The 24,201-nt window shown below is 36.8% G+C and overlaps 1 protein-coding gene across 1 annotated transcript; it reads right to left on the bottom strand.

Annotated features, from left to right (window-relative positions):
• Nucleotides 1–973: 973 nt before the first annotated feature.
• LOC311092723 (immunoglobulin-like and fibronectin type III domain-containing protein 1) lies at nt 974–23,544 on the bottom strand (the record flags this gene model as incomplete). The annotated part of the gene is made up of 40 exons (XM_084129658.1): nt 974–978; nt 1,104–1,430; nt 2,730–3,026; nt 3,139–3,331; nt 3,712–3,797; nt 3,900–4,208; nt 4,323–4,451; nt 4,544–4,723; nt 4,836–5,132; nt 5,424–5,717; nt 6,042–6,183; nt 6,588–6,712; nt 6,807–7,652; nt 8,105–8,396; nt 8,824–8,937; nt 9,030–9,216; nt 9,856–9,914; nt 10,353–10,492; nt 10,759–10,881; nt 16,797–17,117; nt 17,204–17,497; nt 17,946–18,138; nt 18,228–18,307; nt 18,391–18,519; nt 18,709–18,888; nt 18,976–19,275; nt 19,358–19,651; nt 19,764–19,905; nt 19,984–20,108; nt 20,239–20,643; nt 20,753–21,025; nt 21,113–21,281; nt 21,363–21,476; nt 21,667–21,856; nt 21,956–22,007; nt 22,101–22,142; nt 22,294–22,393; nt 22,523–22,662; nt 23,012–23,134; nt 23,508–23,544. 40 exons carry the CDS (start codon nt 23,542–23,544, stop codon nt 974–976), a joined length of 7,848 nt encoding a protein of 2,615 aa, XP_083985784.1.
• Between the last annotated feature and the right edge of the window lie 657 nt (nt 23,545–24,201).

The following is a 24,201-nucleotide window of genomic DNA, read 5'->3' as shown; positions in this document are numbered from 1 at the left end:
CATTTTCTTGCTTTTTAGAGTGTATACTGTATATTACATCATGCAAAATAAACTAAACTAAGTTATGGTTATCTATCTATCTATCTATCTATCTATCTATCTATCTATCTATCTATCTATCTATCTATCTATCTATATAGATACTGATCCATGGATCTAGTTAGCCCTCTATATTACAATAAAATAATTTGCTGAAATATTAAGAACTTGTCATTTTGGTAATTTATCAAAGGTGTTTTTTCAGTTCATTTAATTTTGTTTCTTTTTTTCTATTTTGCAGACTTTCTGAAGCTTTCAGACTGGTTGATGATAAACACTGACATTATGGAGCTATACATCTGGGTATAATTTTTATTGGATGTAAATGAAATTAGCTAATGGCTGGATTGTCTTTACTTGACATGTAGGCTGCTGTGATTTGTGACCTTTCATTTGAATTTGTCATAGATGGCCTCTAGTCTTTGAGACATCTCAAGGTGAGAGAGAGAGAGATAGATAGATAGATAGATAGATAGATAGATAGATAGATAGTGTAATGATTTATGTCTGTGTTCCTCTGTCCTGTCCTGTGTTCAGCAGTTCCCCGTTATGTTGATTAGTCTCCCCAGGTGTTTCTGATTAGCCACGCCCCCTTGTTATCTTGTTTAGCTTGTCTGTCTGTGTATTTAAGCCCTGTGTTTAGTTCAGTCTTTGTCAGTTCTTGTATATTGTTGCACCATGGTGGTTGTTTTGTTCCTGAGTCTTAGTCCTGAGTTTGTGCATGTGAAGTTTTGAGTTTATTTAATAAAAGATTACTGCATGTGGATCCTGCTTCCTCCTCTGCTTCAACCAAGACGTAATAGATAGATAGATGGATGTTGAATACATACATGTTATGTTATTATTTTTAATAAGAGCACATCAGTTACTACATCTATTTCACAAGAAATATGATCACATAAAATGTTCTTTGAAGTCGTCCTTACTCCTTTCTTTACTCTGTAAGACAAGAAAACAAAAAAGTTGTAGTTGGATATCTAAACGTTCATATGTAATTCATTTTAATGACAAACCTCATTGCACAATTATAAATAGCGGAATTAATATTCAAATAGAAAACATACCTTTGACTTTAAGTATGGTGGAGCACTCATCATGACCAAGAGGGCTTTCGGCTACAACTTTGTACTCTCCCATGTCTTTGGGTCCAACCCTCAGGATGAGCAGTGAACAAACACCACACACGTTTGTTATGTAGTAGTTGGGGTTTGTGTTGAGGCTGACATTGTTATGGTACCAGGTAATATGTGGGGTTGGGTTGCCTGTTGCAGCACAGCTCATGTAGCACTCATAACCAGGCGGAGCATTGTGAAGTTTTAAAGAGACAATAAATTTGGGGGCTGCCTGGAAGTCGAGGGTCCTTAAAACAGGCATGCTGTATGTGAATTTTTCTGAAAATGATAGAGAATATTTATATATAATTCAACTGAAAAAGCGATTATTTCAGTTTAATAATTTTTATTTTGGTCACCTCAAAAGAAAAGCAACATCTCTGTTTTTAGCATCTGGGTAATATTGTTCAAGTAAAGGTATAGTAAATGCTAGAGGGATGTGAGCAAATGAAGCACAAAAAGTGCAGACCATTACTGGCAAAAGAATAATCCAGAGCTAGTGTAATAGATAGCCTTATAGCAGCTGTCAACCTTATTGGTACAACATTTTCAGAACAAGACAAGGCAGAGATAGTTTAGTGGCTATATGTCAGAGACAGCAACACAAATCCCAGAGGTATGAACCTGGATAAGGGTGACCCATAAAGAGAGTTTCATAGATCTTCTATCATCACTGCCCTTGAGCAAGACACTTATCTCTGGCTTCTCCAAGGGACTCACAGCAATTAGTGTTCTGTAAATTGCTTTGGGAAAAGGTGCCTGTTCAAATGGAAAGTAGCCTAGACCACTGTACCGTTGGTTCTGCAGCTTAGACCACTGATTGAAGCACATCAGTGGTCCAACCAAACATAATTTGTTTTCAGAATTATTTATTTGGGTAGTTGACGCATAGTGTCAATGGATTTTTTCAATGGATCACCATCGAGATTTTAGATTAAAATTTATATGATTGCATATGCATTTTAAATGTCCCTGTGGCAATGAGGTCCTGAAATCTGCATGCATACCCTAGTGAAAAAAAACCTACACCAAAATGTTTTTTAAAATACGTTTATTTCATACTAAGTATACTAGAAATCAATTAATATATTTACTGACTTATCGCTTGAGACTTACTGAAATAAGTATTATAATTAAACTTTATTTGGAGTACACAATGCACATTTCTTAATATTAAGCCTAATGTGTTTTAATATCCCTATTAGTAAATGCAAGATATTTCAAGTGGACCTAAATTATACTCTCAATAGTTCCACTTTAGCACAATCAAATATAATTAACTATATCTTTAGTTGGACCTCAGCTCTATATCCGGATAACTAAAGTGCATTAGTTGTTCCAATTTAGTAGACTTTAAGTATACATATTTAGAATACTAAAAGTACAATTGCAGGGTATTTATATTAAGTACATCAATATGTAAATGTATTTGTAGTATATTTAGCATAAAATAAATATATTTCAAATACATTTTAGTATATTTATTTTTCACTAGGGTAGTATGAATAAAATTCAACTAAACCAACTAAACCAAGAAAAAAACTAAACCAAAAAATGTCAACAAAATCATCCACAAACCTTTTTGTTTGGTGGTTCCCCAAACTGGAGACACTGATGGCTCTGAGAGACCTATATCATTCTTGGCAAACACTCTGAAATTGTACTCTCTTCCAGGCAAGATGTTAATGACTGTGAATTTGTTGTTGAACAAGCGGTCAACCACTGTGCGCCATGTTTGCTTGACAGAGTCCCGCTTCATCACCATGTAATGCAGATGGTTGTCTCGTTTCTCATCAGGAGAAGGAGTCCATGACAGGGTCACAGAGCCATGGACATTCTGTTCCAGTTCTACTGGACCTGGAGGCTTGGGGTCATCTGAAGATGAAAAATAAACAGGTGCCCATATACAGTAGTTACCATCAATATATTAGCTAGTCATTAGCAAGTTTTAGGTAAGAAATTTGATTAGAAAGATTAGAACTGTTACCAGTGACTCTTATTTCAATGGCGAAGGTGTCCTGGCCCACCATATTCTTCACATTGACCATATAGAGGCCAGTGTCAGACAGCTCTGATGTGTAAATAAATAGTTGAGAACCTTTTTCAAAACTAGTAATCGTCACATGTTTGGATACTGGAACACCATCCTTTAGCCAAGTGATGTCTGGTAAAGGAGATGCCTGTGGATAAAATAAAAGTCAATATATATTATACAAAAAACAGATGGGTGATGAGTTTCCTTAATAGTGTGTTGAAACTTGTGGTTAAGGGGCGTGACATTTTTGAAACTTGTTGACCAATCACAAAATACTGGTCCAGTCGACCAATCAGAGCACAGTACACTTTTCGAAAGAAGGGGCTTCGACGGGAACTAAACTCTGGGGTAGAGAGGTAATGCAACAATGTAAAATATGAGAAAAACAATGTTTTTTTTTCGAACATTCAAGCATGAAAGCCTATGCTAGAAGACCCCAAAAAAGAAAATCAAGACTTTGTAAAATGGCATAATAGGTTTTTTTTTTTACTATTTTGGATTTGTCATAATGATTTGATACTCTACCTCAAAACTGACGCTGACACGAACTGTGTTTCCAGCTTTAACAACCATAAAGCTTTTCATTTTTTTGTCAGTGAACTTTGGCTTTACTGAAAAAAAAAATAATAATTTTTTTTTTCAGATTTACTTATTTTTGTGTGAAACTAAAAGCTAAAAGTCAATGTGATATATAAAAAAATATGAATCTTTACCTGGAGGAGGCATGGCGATTATGTAATTGTCAAAGCTCTGTGGAAGCCCCTCTCCTCCTTCATTGGTGGCGATCACTCTAACCCAATACATGGCCATTGACTTCAATCCCACAACAGTGAAGGAAGTCTGAATTACTGCGTTTGTATTGTAACGGCTCCACTCGACTTGTTCTGCGGGCCTGATTTCCACAAAATAGCCTTTTGCTTCATCTTCCTCACCTTTGACTTCTGTAGGTTTAGTCCAGGAAAGAGACAGACTGGTGTAGCTCGATCCAGTTATTCTGAGGTCTTTGACCTTACCAGGAGGCTCTGGGGGCAATGACATAACAAATATTTGCTTAAAAATGAAGAAATGTTCTTTGTACTCTATCTGACAAGTCATCATTTCTGTATATTGTGACATTGAGTATGAACTTGTCTTACTTTTGGGGTCCCTTGCAGTTGCACATTCAGAGGGCCCACTTGGTTCGCCAGGGCCACATGTGTTAATAGCGCTCACTCTAAACTCATACTCCACACCTTCGATGACATCTTTTACTGCATATTTTTTGTCTAGATATCATATGAAAAAATTAACATTGTGCTGTTTTAAAATGAGACAAGTCTAGGCTACTTTAATTAAAATTCAATTAACTTTCAAAGACCTCTGATTGGATCATCTTTTGGGTTTGCTTGACTCCATAAATTGCTGCCCTTTTTGCGCTTTTCCAAATTGTAGCCAATGAGACTTCCCCCTCTAGTGCTGGAGGGAGGAAGCCAGGCCAAGTTAATGCAGTCTTTAAAGGCACTGACTATTTTAGGAGGAGCAGGAGAACCAGGGAATGCTGGGAACAGAAAGAACACATTTTATTATGTTTAAAACACATTTACTTTTTCTAAAGACAAACAACTGGTAATTTACTACATCAAAATATGGACAGAAATAAGGAATCTCACCCAAAACACCAGCAGCAATATCACTAGTTGTCATGGCGTCACTGAAGCCCTCCGAGTTTTTTGCCCGGATCCTGTAGCAGTACTTTCGGCCACAATCTATGTTTCTGTCTCTGTAGGTAGGCTGTCCAGGAATGTCTCCAATTTTAGTCCAGGTGTTTCGTCCCAGCTGCTGCCGCTCAAGGTTGTAATTAGTCAATGGACAACCGCCATCATCCTTTGGGGGCCTCCATTTAAAATCAATGGCAGACAACGTACTTTCTACAATTTCTACAGGTCCTTGTGGTGGGGTTGGCCTGTCTGGAAAAACAAAAAAATATCATATATACTGTAGTAGTATTATAAATAGTAGTGATGGGTCACAATGATAGAATAGTTGACTAGTCTTCCAACAACCAAATAGCTTAGGTCATAGCATTAAATAGCTTTAATTTGCATGCACACAGCTAAAGCATTGTAAGAGCTGTATGCTACAAATAAAAATTGCAGACAGGTGTTTTGGCTGTTGCATGATGTCTGCACATTTAATATTCTTCCAAAATATGCGTTCATACAATATTTAGGCCTTTTCTTGATCTTTTCAATACATACCAAGTACAATAAGTTTTGATGTTGCCTCTATAGTGGCAAATTCATTCTTGATTTTGATTTTTATCTCTCCGGTGTCTTTGCGCTGACACTTAGTAAGAAGTAGGCGGGTATGAGCTGAAGACTTTTCAATCTTGACACTGTGACCCTGCAGCAACTCTTCGTCCTCTTTAAACCACTGAATCTTAATTGGTTCTTTTCCTGAAAATTGTAGCTTGAAGGAAGCATTTTCTCCCACTTTCACAATAACAGGCTCTGAGAATTTACTCAAGGCATCTGCATCTATTCTGGGTGGATCTGAAGAGAGAGAAAAGATCATTTGTAATTGCTTTGATATAATCTAGAGCAGGGTGGTAGAGGTGTTGTTTATTCATAGAAGGAAATAAATGTTCACACAGCAATGTCTCTTTTATGGGTCCGGATACTCATTTAATGAAGGCATCACATCAAAAAATACATCTAAGGTGCCTGTCTAATTTTACATGTGAGAGGTTATTATCACCCGACACCTTTTCCAACTACTTGCCCCCAACATTGCTCACTGCCCTCTAGTGGCTAAGGCAAATGACTGGCATTTTACTGCCAGTTTTATATATGGCAAAGTAAAAACCTCTGTCTTACCTTCAACAATTAATGTAGCCTCTGATTTACGTCCTTCTGCCTCAAACTTGTATTTGCCAGCATCACTTTCTTGGCAGTCATGGATGATTAGTTTGTGGTGAGCCCCATCTTTGACAATTGTAACTCCATCCTTGGATTCTAACTGATGCATAAAAATAAATAAATAAATGTGTTGTGTCTATTTGATCAAAAATACAGTAAAAACAGTAATATTGTGAAATATTAAAATAATCTAAAAGAATATATTTATTTATGAATATATATATAATTATTTAATGTGATGGCAAAGCTGAATTTACAATCACAATTAAGTGACAGTGTCACATGATCCTTCATAAATCATTCTAATATGCTGATTTGGTGCTCAAGAAACTTGTTATAATCAATGTTGAAAACAATTGTACTGCTTAATATTTTTATGGACACCGTGTTACACTAACATTCAAAAGAGCCATTATTAATAATCGAGCACCAATTAATAATTGACATTCATTTATATTAAACATTTGTTTAGCAAAGTAGGATAAATATAATAAAATACTGTACCTTTTTTCCATCTTTGTACCATAATCCAGTTTTATCTTCGCTGCTAAGTTTGCAGGACAACTCTGCTGATTTTCCAACGTTGGCTGCAGTATCTGACAACCCGTTCAGGAAGTGGACTCCATGGTCTGGGTAAAAGTGCACAGGAAATATGTCAAATGACATCATCTCACCACTGAGAATCAGTTGACTTAATATGGAGCTTCAGACATGAAAACTTACCTATGATGCTGTTAGGAACCAATTCAACGACTCTTGCACGCTTCTTGCACTTATCACCAGACCCATCTCCACCTGATCCGTCTAAATCAAACCCATCTCCTTTTCCATCTCTCAAGGGACCATCTCTTCCTTTTCTGTTCTTCCCTGTTCCGTCACCTTCATTCCCATCTCCTCCACTGCCATTTTGTCCACCTCCTTTTCCTGCTGCCATGACTGCCATCATTTCAGCAGCTTCTCGCTCTGCTTTGGCCCTTCTGGCTACCTCATCTCTTTCAGCTTGGGCCCTTCTGGCCGCCTCATCTTGCTCAGCCTGAGCCCTTCTGGCCGCCTCATCTTGCTCTTCCTGAGCCCTTCTGGCCGCCTCATCTTGCTCTTCCTGAGCCCTTCTGGCCGCCTCATCTTGCTCTTCCTTTGCCTTTCTGGCCGCCTCATCTTGCTCTTCCTGAGCCCTTCTGGCCGCCTCATCTTGCTCAGCCTGAGCCCTTCTGGCCGCCTCATCTTGCTCATCCTTTGCCTTTCTGGCCGCCTCATCTTGCTCAGCCTGAGCCTTTCTGGCCGCTTCATCTTGCTCTTCCTGAGCCCTTCTGGCCACCTCATCATGCTCTTCCTGAGCCTTTCTGGCCGCCTCGTCTCGCTCAGCTTGTGCCCTCCTTGCTGCCTTATCTTGTTCGGCTTGAGCCCTCCCGTCCGCCTCATCTCTTTCAGCCTGGGCCTTCCTGGCTGCTTCATCTTTTTCAGCCTGTGCCCTCCAGGCCGCCTCTTCATTTTCCCTTTGCAGTCTGTCCTTCTCCTCAGCTAAACGTCTGGCTAGTTCATCTGCACTTTTCCCATGGGCATTGGGATCATCTGAAAACAGTATCACTTACAATATACACGGCACCACACTATACTATACAATACATTGTCAATGATATAAATGATATACTTTGATCAGGCAAAAATACACCACTGGTCAAAAGTTTGGAATACAGCATATTGAAATGATATCTGATCATATGACACTGAAGACTGGAGTAATGATGCTGAAAATTCAGCTTTGTCATCACTGGAATAAATTATATTTTAAAAATATATTAAAATAGAAAACTATAATAATATTTCTGTAATCATATTTCAAAATATGACTGTTTTTACTGTATTTTTGATCAAATAAATGCAGCCTTTGTGAGTATAACCATTTTTTTTTTTTTACATTTACATTTACATTTTTTTTTTCAAACTTTTCACCGGTAGTGAATGAATTTAAAGTGCATCCAAACACAATTCAACTAAGAGGTAAAATAAAACAAGAATCCTACCTTCCACAACTAAAGTCCCCTGGCTTGACCTGAGCCCAGCAATAGCCGTGTAGGCTCCCATGTTGTCTTTTGTACAGTTTTTCACTGTTAGTTTGTGGACTTGCTTGTCTTCTGACACTGTGACGTCATATTTATCCCCATGCTCAACAGAGATGTCATTGGCGCACCAGGTGATTTGTGGCACAGGGTCCGATAAGGCACACTCAAACACTGCATCCTGCCCCTCAACCACTTTAGTGTCTTTCAGTATGTCATTAAACTCCACATCAGGCACTGGCGGCACAAAACAACTCTTAAACATTGAGGTTATAACAAGTAAAAATGAATTTGAGTCTAAATTAAAGCAGCGTAAAAGAGTAGCATGGCAGTAGCTTCAAATATTGTATGTTGCCAAATAGCAGCAACATTGTACAATTTAATATAATTAATATTTACAGATTTAAAAAAAAACATTGGTATTATAAATTCTTACGAGTTAGGGAAGTTGAGAACATGTTCGCCTCCTCTACATCGACTTGATATAACCCAGCATCTTCTGGGCCAACATCTCTAATGCTGAACAAGTATGTTTCACCAAATTTCTGCATATTATGTTTTGTGGAATCATCAGTTCCATCTCCATAGTCAAGCATTTCCCCATCCTGGTAAGGGTCAATTGAAGTGCATTACTCTTAAAGTATTGTTAATGACATTGAGGGTATTTTAATGAGGGCACATACTTTGTAGAGGAGGATTTTGCTGTTAGGATCCTTCAACTTCATGTCGAGTTCAAATTCTGCTGTTCCATCTGTTTTTACCTCAATAGGTTTCATGCTGTGGACTTTTTCAACATACTTGAGAGAAAAATCAAGAGTAGAGATTTTTCATATGGCATATGTATAAAAAACAGCAGTGTATATAATTGACTACTCAAAGCAAAAGAGACCTTGGACTGTTCTGCCTCTCTTTCCTTCTTCTTCTGGTTGAGTTTTCTCAGCATCCACCTGAAGTCGGTGACTCCATATTCCTGACAAATGCGCTCATAATCTTTCTTGGCGGCACTCAGTAACACCTCCCAGAACTTTGGATCGATTTCACCCTCATTCGTTTGTTTTTGCTTTCTCTTCACAACCCTAAATGAAGAGTACCATAACAGTCACTGAAAAATGTATAGACGGAAACTTGGGCTATTATCTTCATCTGTTTTGTTGTTGTTTTTTTGCTTAAGGTTTAAGTAAACAAGTGAACACAATAAGGCATACATTAAATCAATTATAAACTATATGATTAAGGTAGATTTTAAGCTCTTAGAACCTGTTCATCTGGATAAATGGACTCTGTTGTACTTTAAGCCATTAAATAGTCTAAAAAATGTTGTTTAAAGACATGTTATCACTATTACAACTCCCACTTAATGTAGTGTGACAACATGCCCCAGTGGTCAATGTGAATGTAATCACCTGTATCCTTTTCCTTTTTTAATAACGGTAGAAATGTACAATAGGTTTTCTGTGCCTTAATAAATAAATAAAAACCCACCCTGAAAAATATTTACTATGATAACTAACTAACACTGGTTCCCTTACTTTATTATTTCTCCCCCCATTTGTTGCATGTGCATAAAATGTAAATGTATGATGCAGTGATACATTACGTTTTCTTCAGCATTTTTCTGAAATCCTCAGGGTCACTTTTGGGGGCTGAAAAATTAGACTTAGACAAGTTATTTTGACACTGAACTCTTTTAACCAATCAATAGGTCTTTTGTTTACTTCATTTCAAGCATCATTAGCTCTGAGTTACATACCTGGCTTTCTTTTCTTGAATCCAACTGAAAAGAAGAGAAACAGATTGATTCATGCCTATGATACTTTAATTTTAATCATAAATGGAAGACTCGTTATGTTCAAATTAACTTTTTGAATTTCCTACCTTCAATGATATTTAGTGCAGCAGTACAAACAGCTTTTCCAAATGGATTTATAACAAAACATTTGTATGTGTCTGCTTGATCTGAATTTACATTTGGTATCTAAAGAAAGAAGTAAAAAGCCAAACCAAATATTATTAAGGAAAGCAAAACACAGAAACAAACTTAATTACAAATAAATTACATAAATAATACATAAATTAATTTGATATTATTTATATAAAATATACTATCTTCTTCTTAACTATACCAATATCAATTGGTACTAATGGTACAATTTAAACATGTAGAACAAAAATGGAACAGCTGATAACATGGTACTTCACATTTTCATTTCACCTCCAGAATATATTCTCCATTCTTCTCATCGTATCGTGAAACATATTTTGTTGGATTAGAGATGTCTCCCTTGTTACGTCCCCATGAAACTTCCGGTTCTGGATTTCCATTAACAACAGCTTTGAAAAAGGCCCGTTTGCCTGCAAATGAAACGGAACAGGTAACTGTGATGTTATATCAAGGACAGACAGACAGACAGACAGACAGATAGACAGATAGATAGATAGATAGATAGATAGATAGATAGATAGATAGATAGATAGATAGATAGATAGATAGATAGATGTTAGTACAGATAGATTAAATTACAAAAAAATATTATTTTTTTTATTTAAAAAAAATTATCATGTTTAAATTCTATTATCAATCCAAATGCTCCATGGTAAAAAATGAAGAAAACAATTACCTTCCTGTATGGTCAAGGCTATGGGTTTTCTGATGAAATCAGGAGTAGTACATCCAGGTGGCAGTTCCTCAACATACTGTGTGATCATAACACCAGGCACTCTGGATCTCTTCCTAATTGCCACTGAAGTAGCAGAACAGTATTTTCAAAAACAATTCCATGATGTTTAATTTGGTAAAACAGTGGAATAGGCCTATGTTTTCTTGGATCTATACAGAATCAAGGCCAACAAACATCAAATGGCATGTGGTCAACAAAAAGTCCACAGCTTCAAAGATCCTGCAACACTTTCCTGAAGCATGTTGCATTCATTTATATGAAGTGAAGTCATTCACATAAATCCGTGCAACATGCTTCAGGAAAGTGTTGCAGGATCTTTGAAGCTGTGGACTTTTTGTTGACCACATGATGGCGATGTTTTATCACAACCTCCAACATGAATACTTCCTGATCCGGACATCTACTGCTTGGATAACAATAAGGCCATTGATGATGGAACAAAGCAAATCTACAGTAAATAATTCAGATGGTTTAAAGAATTTTGTAATTTGGCATGTCTCGTATCATGATTTTAACTTACCGCCCGTTCCTTTTGCTGGCTTCGACATCTTCAAAATGCAAGATTTGCCTTTAAATTCAGAATTCGTAATGGTTGCAGTGTCTTATAAAATGAGAAAAGAGAGGGCAAAAAACATTAAATTGCACATGTAATCATTATTACTATAATTGTCTTTATAGCAGTTTATAGGCTGAATAAAGGTCGATGTAGAACACCTAAGCTAAATTATCTTTATTCTTCCGTTACTAAAATAAGTATTAATTGAATCCTAAACTAAAATGTGATGACACAAAAGGGCTTATTTTGTTCTGACATCATTTCAGGGGGCATGTCACACAATATCTGGACAGAAGTGAACAACTGAAGCTCTGTCCCAGTTTGCCAATAGCATATTAGAAAAAATTAAATGAAAGCCAATTACTCGCCATAGAAAATGGATATGATTAACTCTAAAAAGCAGCTGCATTTGTTTTATTCTTGTTTCACAGAGAGACTCTTGTTTTTGTCATTAAGAACCGTATTTTCATAAGGGATTTCCACGGATGAAGGCCTGATACAGTATGTGTGAAAAAGGAATATGAAACACTATCTGACAGCTATATGTCCCTAAGTAGCCTACCTTGTGGACGTCAATCGGTGTTCCATGAATGCACCTTTTACAAGATAGTAAAATTTAAGCAATATGCCCTCTGTAAAAAACATTGTCAAACTTTTTGTTAACCATACCTTTAAGCACATGGTAAAATGCTATGTACATGTACATGTACATGTACATGTAAATAATAACTTTTTACTGTTTTGATGCATGCTGTCTAGTCAATAACCAAAAACGATGCCATTAACTGAACCAATAAAGATATATTAGGATGTGATATTATACATTCTGCACGTAAAGTAACACAAGACTGACATGAAATCTTTTTAACACCATGTTAAGATTGACAGGATCTTTTTCAATGATTTTACAAGCAAAGCTAGCTTTACCCCTTAGCCTTTGATCGGTCACATACCTCATAAACTTATCAGAGATGTGCTACCAGACCAATTATGCTTTGGCTTTGGAGTTCAAATCATATTTAAAATACTAATGAAATTATAAAATGATATAATATTTACTCCCCAAAGTTCTGAAGTATATGAGGAGAATCGCTATGTAACTATTTACAAGAAAAGGTACTGTATTTAATGATCTTTTACTGATAACCCACTCAACATACAGTAACTACGCTACTATAGTATGAAAATTTATTCAGTCTGACTTTTGCGATTATTTATATGCAAGAAAGCAATTTAACATCACAACAGAGTACCATCTGGAATCTGATCTATGCATCATTACTTAGAATCAGATCTAGGCATCTTTCCATTTATAAGCCTGAAATCTACGATTTTTAAAAAACGCTTTAAATTATTTTGCATATAACTTTTTAATACATGATGATGTATCATATTGTATATTTTCATGTTCTCATCTGAAAAAAAAGGAAGTAAAAGAAGAAAGAACGAGAAGCAACTCACCTTCACTTGTAGCTAACTTGCTCTGTCAACACAACCGTGTTCGACAACCACAATTTATTGCGGTCTCTCTATTTTGTTCAGCAATAAAACAGTAGTGGGCCAAATTGAAACCTCTCAAGCACTGCAGTCATATTAGCTGTCACATTAAATCTGTTATTTGGGTGAGGTTTACAGCGGCAAAGAGACAGATGCCCTGTCCGTGGTCCATGGTCATACTTATTCTGTAAATAGTGAGGGTGACATTCAAGTTACTTTTATGATGACTGTTCATTTGCCATTGCCAGGGACAAGATGCCAGAAACCTCACCTGTGCCAGAAAACAAAAGGATCTAATTTATGCCTAGTTTACTAGTTGTTAGTTATACCATCTAACACCATCTCTATAATGACCTTACATTAGGTGTAAAATAAGAAATAAGCTAAGTGATGTTGGAACGTACCACAATAGCAGCACTCATCTCAGTAATTCATCATATTTTGTAATTTGTATGGCAATGTTTGGCGATATGAGAGCCTATGTTAAATTCTTGTTTTAATGGGACATGCTATTTATAACAATGATGCACAAATAAATAAATTGATATTATGACTTATGTGTTGGGTATGTAGCCCCAGAAGGCAGGAGCCATTTCACATGCACAGGAGCTGACCATGCCTTATATGCCCAGACAGCTTAGCAGCTCTCACAAACATAGTGGTCACATTATTTGGGCCCAATAAAATACATAACCTTATGACTTGAAACTTTGCCCCGATACCAATAGAGTGCCGCAGGGAAGACGTATTTTTGTAGGCCAAAACCTGGAAATTAGTTAGCATTTTAGCATGCTTCCATCGACCCTAAGCTAAATGCCTGAAATAAGATATTTTTTTAACGTAAAGACTGAAAGAGTTGTCGGAAGCTTGTGATGGTGACGTTAAAGTCATGTGACAGTGGTGTAGTTCATTTATAGCCAACATTTAGCTTTTTACTTCTGTTTATTTATTTAGACTTAAAAATGATTAAAAGTTGTGTTAGTTTTTGAAGGGTCTCTGAGCTTAATTATTTCATGCAATTATCCAAAAGCCAATGGAAAAATCTTATTGGGGTTTGTCAAGGGAACCAGTGTAACTTCCAGAGTAACTACAAAAATATATCATCACTTCAGCGCTATCAATATCAGGGAAGCCAATTTAGGCTATAAAAATGTATGATGAGGAGTGCTGTATTAATTGCCATGGTAAAAATTAGCTTTACATCTCTCTTTTTTACTATTACCATTAATCTTACAGAGACATAACTTCTCACCTTGCCCTATATTTCCTCATTATTTTCCTTTTAAATAGTATTATTATTATTATTATTATTATTACAACTTCAACATACATAATGAAATAGGAGCATACAAACAATTCTTCCTATCTTACATTCACCTCAACATTTTCCTTTGTTTAACTTAAGTGAGGGATCAAAGCGCAACCGCAAATGCGCATGCGCGATTCTTGAAATGCCACTGATCTGGTGATAGTGGAAGGTCACAGAAGCGCGGTAAATCCAAAAGTGCGCGTGGTCGCTGTCTTGTTTTCACTGGATGACGAGAACACTCCGCTCATGCATGCGGAATACCGGTATCCAGCAGGTGTTGTTGCTTTATAGGAGCAATGACGAGGCAGTGTTGATTTCAGGTGAGTGTATCACAAGCTGTCAGTCAGTCAGTAGCAACTATGTAACAGACTGTGGGAGACTGTGTTTGTCCTAGCCACCATCTATGAAGATTCCTTAAAGCGACAGTTCATATTTAAAATGATAGTCATCCTTATTGACTTAAAATGAAAGTCACATTTGCTCATGTTGGTCCAAACTAGTATGTATTTTTCTCCCCGTGAAACACACACAAAAAATATTTTTTAAAAATATCATGCCCAACATTATTAATGATAGGAAAGGAGGACTCACTTCAATGACAGAGTTATATATGTTTGTGGGTCTGTTTGACATTTTGGAGTATAACAGCCAGTCCTCATTCACTTACATCATGTTAAAAAAGTGGTCCGGATATTCTTTAAAATACTCATGGAAGAACACCAGTCATTGAATGGTCATCTACAAATCTGAGTCAGTCCCTCCTACAAATTCAGTATAGTAGTAGCAGCCTATGTAAATGTAAGCCCAAACAGTATGAAATATAACATTATAGGCTTTTGTATATGTTATTGTACAAATGTTACAATATACATTTAATGTATTCATTGAATTTAATTTGAAAAATCTCAGACTACTGAAATTAAAAGGTTATATTTTTGATTTGGTTAAACTTACATTCTGGATTGCTTTTTGATAGTGGTTTCAGTTTCAACTGCTAAGAAGTCAGGGATGCCTACGGACATTGGAGTTGTTTAGCTAAGGAACCATGCTGAGACTGGAATTGAGTGCTGGGTCATTCCGTGTCAACTCTACCAGAAGTCCCCAGCTCAAATGTTTTATTTTATGGTGAATGACATACAATACTGTATACGAAGAAGCAAGGCAAAATATGAAATGTCATGAATTAATATTTATTGAGTAATCTACTGTTTTGTAGAATTTTCACCTAAGATTTGGAGCCAAATTACAGGGAGGGTAAAAATGTATTTAGAAAGATGGCATTATATTATATTTTTACACAGAGATAGATAGGTCAATCAGAAAAATCGGATGACTTTAGCCATCTTTGTTGCAATGGCAAATTTGGTTGATTTGACATGGAATGACCCTACTGCATGTCTTTGGATTTTTTTTTTTTGTCATGTCAGTTGGATTTTTGTAATTTCTGTAATTTCAACCAGAAGGATAATGCTGGAGAAGTGGAACGTGCGTGCGATTAAATGTCTGTGAAGCTTTTTCAACCATTTTCAAGAATAATGTCTAATAGTTCACTGGTTCAACTAGACTTTATTGGAGATGATTAAAATTTCAAAGAATAATATGGTAGAAATTATGCTTGTCAGAAAATGTTTTATTTTTTATTGAGAAGTCCTTAAATACGTTCATATTGCTTATATTTTTGGTAGTACATATTGTGGTATATTAGGAAATTGTATGTGTTCTCAATTGCAATCCACCACAGCTATGTTCATTTATATGCATGCACTGCCCTAGCTTAAAATGTATGCATGAAATTAGATGTGGCAGAAGCATAGCAAAAATTGTCACGTCCAGCAGAATGAAGATCAATCTGAAATATAGAGAAGAGAAAAGAAGAAAGAATAAAATGAATGACTACTACCTATTCTATGCAAACAAGATTGGTTGATTTAAGAGTTTTTCGTTTTTGTCTTAAACCTTGGTTTCTTTGTAAAAGCTGAATAGAAAATTGCATCTGCAAAAGTACTTTGATTTACATGTGTAATGCATTGAGTTGACCATGGCTCTCCATCTACTTTTTCAGAGAGCCAAATTATCCAAATGAGAGTAATTTTTTTTGGAGTAATTATCAGATTTTAGCATTTTCATTTTCAGAACTGAAACATAGTTTTTGCAAGTATAGTTACTCAAGCTTAATTTTTTGTTGTTGCATTTCAAAATAAGTCATATTGGAATTGATAATGCAATGCAAGTACACACAGGATTCTGTGTTGCGGACATTAATGTAATCTGTCTTCTAAGATTAGTTTTTTATTTTTAATTGCTGACCACTGAGTGCTTCTGAACTCAGCATAGAGATTTGCACAGAAAGCGCTCTAAAGCATTAAGCGGTGCAGCTAATTTGTCTAAATCAATCTATGACCGCATACAAATGATTGACGGTCCATATTTGCCCCGCAGGTCACATTTTGATGGGCTCTGGCATAGGCTATAGACCAATCTGCCCACTTGCATTACGTAACCATGTTCTAAATTATTAGCAACATGACTCGTTCACAAAGGACAAACCAGTATGTAAATCAGGTGACTCTGGTAAACACTGCTCAAGCCTCTAAGTGATCACTGCACCTGTCATACCTTTCACTTTTAATGTTGAAGAACATTCTGCCTTGCCAAATGAGTTGACTGCCACCACTTTGTACTCGCCACTATATTCGGGGCGAACTCTGAGGATGTACATAGAGCAGACACCAAATATATTTGTGATGTAGTAGTTTTTGTCAGAGTTGATGCAAATCCCGTTATGGTACCATGCAATATATGGGCTGGGGCAGCCGCGTACAGCACAAGTCATGTAGCACTGGTATCCTTTTGGTGGAGTGTGGTATTTCAGTGGAACCAGGATGGAAGGTGGCCTTTCTAAATTGGTTACAGGCGGCATAGTTGAGGGTGCTACAACTAGTTGGTAGGAAGGAAAGAAAAGTTCTTAGTATTTAGCATTGTGCAGTAAAACAAGTTACATTGGTAGTGGTCCTACTACCCACCTTTATTGCTGTTTACGCCCCACGTTGGTGAATCTGAAGGATCAGAAACTCCCATATCATTTTTTGCATAGACTCTGAAGTGATATTCTCGACCTGGTTGAATGCTGGTAGTGTAGGTAGTACAGAGTAGGTGGTCGGCTATTGTGCGCCAAATGCGTGTGTTGGAGTTATGTTCTTCCACCATGTAGTGCAGTCGGTCATCTTTCTCGTGGTCTGGAGACAGACCCCACTTGATAATGACTTTACCATAAACCACCTGTTCTAGCTCCACTGGGCCTGGAGGCTTGGGTTCATCTGCAGTCGCATAAAGAGTCATTTTATAGTGTTAGGAATATTTAGCCAATAGTTATTTTCACTTATGAGTAACTCTTTGTTTCTTTGACAAATGCTCTTTTCTAGTCTCTCAAGGTGTGGTCTCACCTAGGCATAAAGCATACAATTACTTTGGATCCTGCAATGAATGTTTGCAACAGGAGATAAAGTTACACTTCATGATTTCTGTTTTTGTTGAATTGTATTAAATAATATTCAATTCAATTCTCTTGCTGATTTTATTTACTGTGAAGTTTAGATCCTGTAATGATGCTACCCAAATTTGCAGGTTAAAGTTTGTATGCAGCAAAAGACTAAACCATTTACATACTTGCATTCCCACTAATGAATGAAAGTGAGTAAAGCAACAACAAAAAAAACTATTGTGATTGCACCTTTTTATGGTTTACATAATGTAGCATGACTTTACCTGTTACTCTGACCTCTATGTCAAAGCTGGCTTGCCCAATTGAGTTTTTAGCCACAATGGTGTAGACACCAGAATCTTCGTACTTTGAGGAGGGTATGACAAGCGTGCACGTGCCATCAGAATGAATGATCTTGTTCCAGGGAGATACAGGTTCACCATTCTTAAGCCACGTAATGTCTGGTGGTGGAGAGCCCTGTGTGTCAAATATAAATTTTTTGAAGATGATGATTGACTACATAGAGGGAAGGAATGTGTAAAATGTGTCTAGATGTGCACTTTTACCTCATAATCAATTTTAATTCTGATAGAATATCCAGATCTCACAACCATAAAGTCTTCAGGATCTTTGAAATGGGGCTTCACTGGAAATTGGTCAAAATCAGTAAATATGTTTGCAATTATCTCAGAGATTATCTTGATTTCTTGATGTATGTCTGTGACTTACTGTTGGGGTTTTTAGCGCAGACCATCACAGAGGGAGCACTGTGTTCTCCAGCCCCAGATATATTAATGGCTGATACTCTGAACTCGTATTCTGACCCCTCAGACACATCCTTCACTGCATACTTCAGAGCTGTAAGAAGTAGAGACCACTTATTTTATCTTATATTTTGAGGTCTTTGAACTTCAGGCAAGGTGCTTGCTAATGGTTATTTATTGATTTGCCCTAGCAATTGTTTTCCAGACTCAACATTTTTACAGCCTAGAACTGAAAGTCAGTGCTTTTCATTGAAGGTGGAACTTTAAGAAAAGAAAAAAATACCTTGGATAGGTTCACTAACTGGGTTCAGAGTCACCCACTGGTTTGTATCTTTCTTGCATTTCTCTAGCTGGTAGCCCAAGATTTTATTCCCTCCGTCTGTCTCTGGTGGAGTCCATGTTAGGTTAATACAGTTTTTGAACGCACTGACCACTTTTGGTGGGGCTGGTGGACCAGGTAACACTGCCAACACAATATAGGCATAAATATTAGATGATTTAAGTACTTCTCAATATGGAAAATTCAGCAGTAAAGACTTAAGGAGTTTACTTAATGAGCCAGCCATGATTTTTTCACTCTCCATCGCCTCACTGATGCCCTCAAGATTCTCAGCATAGATGCGATAGATGTACCTCTTGCCAAGGGACACGCTTCTATCTCTGAAGGTTAGATGGTTAGCTGAAATATCCCCAACCTTTTTCCAGGTAGTCTGCCCAACCTGTTGACGCTCAATTATGTAGTTTGTCACTGCTGAGCCACCGTCATCCTTCGGAGGATTCCATTTCAATTCAAGGACTGCAGATGTGCTTTCATTCACTTCTAGTGGGCCTCGTGGTGGACCTGGCTTGTCTGTCAGGGGCACAGATGTGTATTACTTAAAATACAGTAACAGTATACCTTTAAACAGTTCAATTGCAAATATTGTACTCACCTAGTACAATAAGACTTGATAAAGCCTCAATAGAACCAAAAGTGTTTTTTAGCTGGATTTTGATTTGACCAGTATCCGATCGCAGGCAGTCTTTCATTTGAAGACGACTGTGGTTTGATTCCTTCACCACTTTAACTGAACCTCCATCAAGAAGCTCAGAGCCTTTTTTAAACCATTTAATCTCCAATGAGGCTTGTGGAGGAAATGACATCTTAAAAGATGCACTCTGGCCTGCTTTCACTATCACGGGGTTAGAGAACTTTTGCAAAGCGTCTGGGTCGAATTCTGGAAGATCTGGGAAAACAGAAGCAATATACAGCAGAAAATATAATTGTAATTTCCAAACTGACAGTAACTTCCTTATGCTTTAGTCAAATGTAAAAAAAGAAAATTGAATTGCAATTACCTCCCACTCTCACCATGGCCTCTGTCTTGCAACCATTAACCTCAAAATGATATAGACCTGCATCAGAATCTTTGCAGTTCTTTATAATAAGCTTATGTGTACAACCATCTTTAGAGATGACCACTCCATCTTTGGAAGTCAGCTGATGAAAAAAGATTCACATGAATGTCAAACTCTGTCAGTGATGTCAGTGATGTACTGCTACGACACACAAACTTACCTTCTTTCCATCTTTATACCACACACCATCAATTTTGTCAGTATTTAGTTTACACACTAGCTCTGCAGGTTTGCCACGGAGGGCATTTTTGTCTGATAATCCGCTTGCGAAGTGCACTTTATCATCTGGAACGAATGCATTTGAATGAATTATAATAACTTGACTTTGACTAAGTGGTAAGTTATTCATGGAACTTGAAGAATAAGCAATGTAAAAGGCTGACAGAGTTTTTGTACATTTTTGCCATGAACATACCTGTACCGTCACCAACAGATCCAACCGCTGATCCATCTGCTCCCAAACCCATTCCAGAACCCTTTCCACTCTCCCCACTTCCTTCTGTACCCTCTCCTCCTTGTCCGTACTTCCCTGTTGCATTTCCTCCACTTCCGTCTCCCAAGCCAAGTCCTCCACGACCATCCACTCCATCACCACGTCCATCTGCTGCGTCACCACGACCATCCACTCCATCACCACGTCCATCTGCTGCATCACCATGGCCATCCGCTCCATCACCACTCCCATCCGTACCCTTGCCTCTCCTAGCTGCTTCATCTTTTTCTCTCTGCACTCTTGCCTGTTCTTCTGCCAGACGTCTTGCAAGATCACCTGCTCCATCCATTGCACCACCTCGACCTTTCCCTCTGGCGTTAGGATCCTCTGATGTGGCATAGAGAAATGATGGAACATTATTCTGATTCATATACATTGCAGTGCAGAAGTATGCTGACGATGGTGGTTTGTTTCTTTGTTCCTCTTGAAGACTTACCATCAACAGCAAGGGTGGCCCTGGATGATTTAATCCCAGCAATAGCCGTATACACGCCCTTGTCCTCTAGGCTACAGTTCTTTACTACTAATCTGTGGCTGAGCTTGTCTTCAGAGACTGTGATATTGTACTTGTCTCCATGCTCAACAGAGATGTCATTTGCACACCAGGTGATGTGTGGTACAGGACCAGAAAAAACACCCTCAAACACTGCATCCTGCCCCTCAACCACTTTAGCATCTTTTAGCATACCATCGAATTCCACATCAGGAACTGTGGGGAAATGATTAATGAAGCAGATGTATACTGAAAATGCAAAAAAAAAAAAAAAAAAAATCTAATAATTAAATGCCTTCTTACTTGCTAAGATTGTTGAGAAAATGTTGACATCCTCAACATCCACTTGGTAAAGTCCACTATCATCTAAATCAAGATTTTTGATGCTAAAATTGTACTTATCACCAGTTTTCTTCATAATATGTTTAGAGGAATCATCAGTGCCATCACCATAATCAATCATTTCACCGTTCTGGAAAGAGTAAAGAGTTTTAAGTGTTTTTTTTTGCTGGATAACATTGTTCGTTATCAATGTAAAACCATTTGAACTTACTTTGTACAGATGCATTTTACTGTTTTGGTCCTTAAGCTTCATATCAAACTCAAATTCAGCTCTGCCACTTGTCTTCACTTCAATCTGCTTCATATTGTCAATGTTTTGAACCACCTGTAAGACATAAAATAAATTGGATTTCAGAAGTAAATTTAAGACTTTGCCACATATTTTTAAAAAACAACTGTAAATTATTATAGAAATTGACCAAAAGCACTGTTGCAATTAGTTTCACTATCCAAATCAAAAAGAGTGGAAATTGACTGACAACCCAGCCTCAGATAATTAAATTCCTGACAGTTACCTTTGCTTGTTCATCCTCCTTCTCCTTTTTCTTCAGATTAAGCTGTTTTAGCATCCAGCGATAGTCGGTGACTCCAAATTCATGACAGATGCGCTCATAATCTGCCTTTTTGGCACTTAGCATCACTTCCCAGAATTTTGGATCAATCTCTCCCTCTTTCTTGGGTTTTTCTTTTCTCTTCTTGACAATACTAGATGGAAGATTTTTTCATTTCGATTAGAGAGAAAGCAGCTGTGCTTTTATAAGAGACATTTCTGAAACACTTGATTCCTTGTGGTAAAACAATTACTTGGTTTTCTTAAGCATTTTCCTGAAGTCCTCGGGATCATTGGTTTGACCATCTTAACAGAAAATGGTCAAAATGATCAAAACAGAAGAAAATATCATACAATATCAATACAAAATCTATACATTCATTTATCATTTTAGATGACCTTTGTTTGAGGATGTATCAGTTTTCTTTTTCTTGAATCCAGCTAAAAGACAGAGAAAGTAATTACCACAAGAACAAGAACACATGCATTCAGAATCAGATTATACAACATATTCTAATTGCCTAGTTATGCACATTGAATGTGGTAATATTATTGAATGTTGTCCTTTGTTTAATGAAAATATGTTGCCTACCTGAAAATACACTCAATGCAGCTGTGCACACTGCTTTTCCAAATGGATTTGTAGCAAAACATTTGTACGTGTCTGCTTGGTCTACTTGCACATTTAGTATCTGTTGTTTTCAACACAACAAATTAAACAAGTTTTTGCTGTAGAAGGACCCATCTTCGTAGTTTACTGCTCTGTATAATAATGTTGTAATTTCAGATCCAAATCTTTGGAGTTTGGTACAGTATCTTACCTCTAGAGCATGTTCTCTAGTCCTTTCATCATATCTTGGCTTATATTTTTCTGGATCAGAAGTGTCACCCTTGTTGCGAGCCCATGTTACAGTTGGTGTTGGATCTCCACTCACCATTGCTTTGAAAATGGCCACCTTGCCTGCAGTGGAGAAAGGCAACCCATTCATCATTTCTGAGTTTTATGCTTATGAAGCATCTACCCGAAGCTACTACTTTTTCATTATAGCTAAATGACTGCTCAACTAACACATAAATGTTTAATCTAATCAACAGAATATAGTCTAATAGACTATATATCAATTGTACCATAAATTTAACAACTGAGCAGAGCAACTCATTTAAATACGGCATATATATATATATATATATATATATATATATATATATATATATATATATATATATATATATATATATATATATATATATATATATATATATATATATATATATAATGCTTTTTAACTAGCAACATTTATTATAGATACCTTCTTGCACTGTCAAGGAGATTGGCTTCCTGCTGAAATCGGGTGTAGTTTTTCCACGTGGTAGTTCCTTGACGTACTGGGTGATCATAACACCAGGCACTCTAGATCTCTTCTTGATCTCCACTTGAATCAATAAATCATGTGATTACCACCCATATACTAAATATGCATATGTCATTCAAAATTTAACTGCCAGATACACTGCCTTTACAATTGATATTCATTTAACCACATGAGGGCAATGTTTCCTTTAAAGTTTGTACCAAAACAAATAAAGGGGTATAAAAATACAGAATAAGAAAACACTTTGAACCTACCTACCATAAATGTTTTAGGCTTGAGGGTGCATTTATTGTATGTGTGTGAAAAGTTAAATTTGTGTTTCACATGCATTATAGGCCTAGGCCTAAATTTTTGTCTGGGAAATATTTAATTAACACTTTACATTACATGTAAATAATTGCATTTACAGTATTTTGATTCAAATATAGCTTACCCTGACCACCAGGAATCTCTTCTGCAGGCTGTGACATCTTCAGAATGTTTTACCCTTGTTCCAATATTGTTCCAGTGGTCACTTTATGAATTTAGGCTGTATATGAAAAATACATATTTTAAATATTTTCATGGCATTAGAACCAAGGTTGACTTCTATTTAGTAAAACAGTAAGGCGTAAGTCAGGGATTGCCTTTTAATCACTGGGGTACAGAGTCTAGAACACAACACACTGATGATCCCAACCACTTGTACACTTGTACCGAGACAATGTACACACACTAACTAGAAGGAAAGTAACATCAAAGTGAAATGGCTGAGAACAGCAAAGTGGAGCATGAATGTTTGTTTCTACTGAATACGTTAAATTCTCTGCTGAGGGTTCAGATAGTAATAATTACTGTGCTGATGCACCAAAAGATTTCTTTGTTTGGTAAATCCTATCCTAAAGTATCATTTTAACTACATTCTCCATTCATTTTTTGCATAGATATTTTGTGTTTTAGATGTTTTCTCAGTGACCTATTCCTGCTGTAATCACAACAGTAATATTGTGATTGTTTCGTTTTTCTCTAAATCGGCATTTTTTTTCTCAGAATCTTACTTTTTAGCGCAATTTTCCCCCGGAAATTGCGCTGGTTAACTCATGATTTCTGTTCTGTGCGTCTGTGCGCACCAATCTTGCACTTCTATC

This window comes from Abramis brama (assembly GCF_963993115.1).
Source record: "Abramis brama genome assembly, chromosome: 11".
Taxonomy (NCBI): Eukaryota; Metazoa; Chordata; class Actinopteri; order Cypriniformes; family Leuciscidae; genus Abramis; species Abramis brama.
The sequence above is the reverse complement of the archived record's forward strand: the minus strand, read 5'-3'. Positions and strand labels throughout refer to the sequence as shown.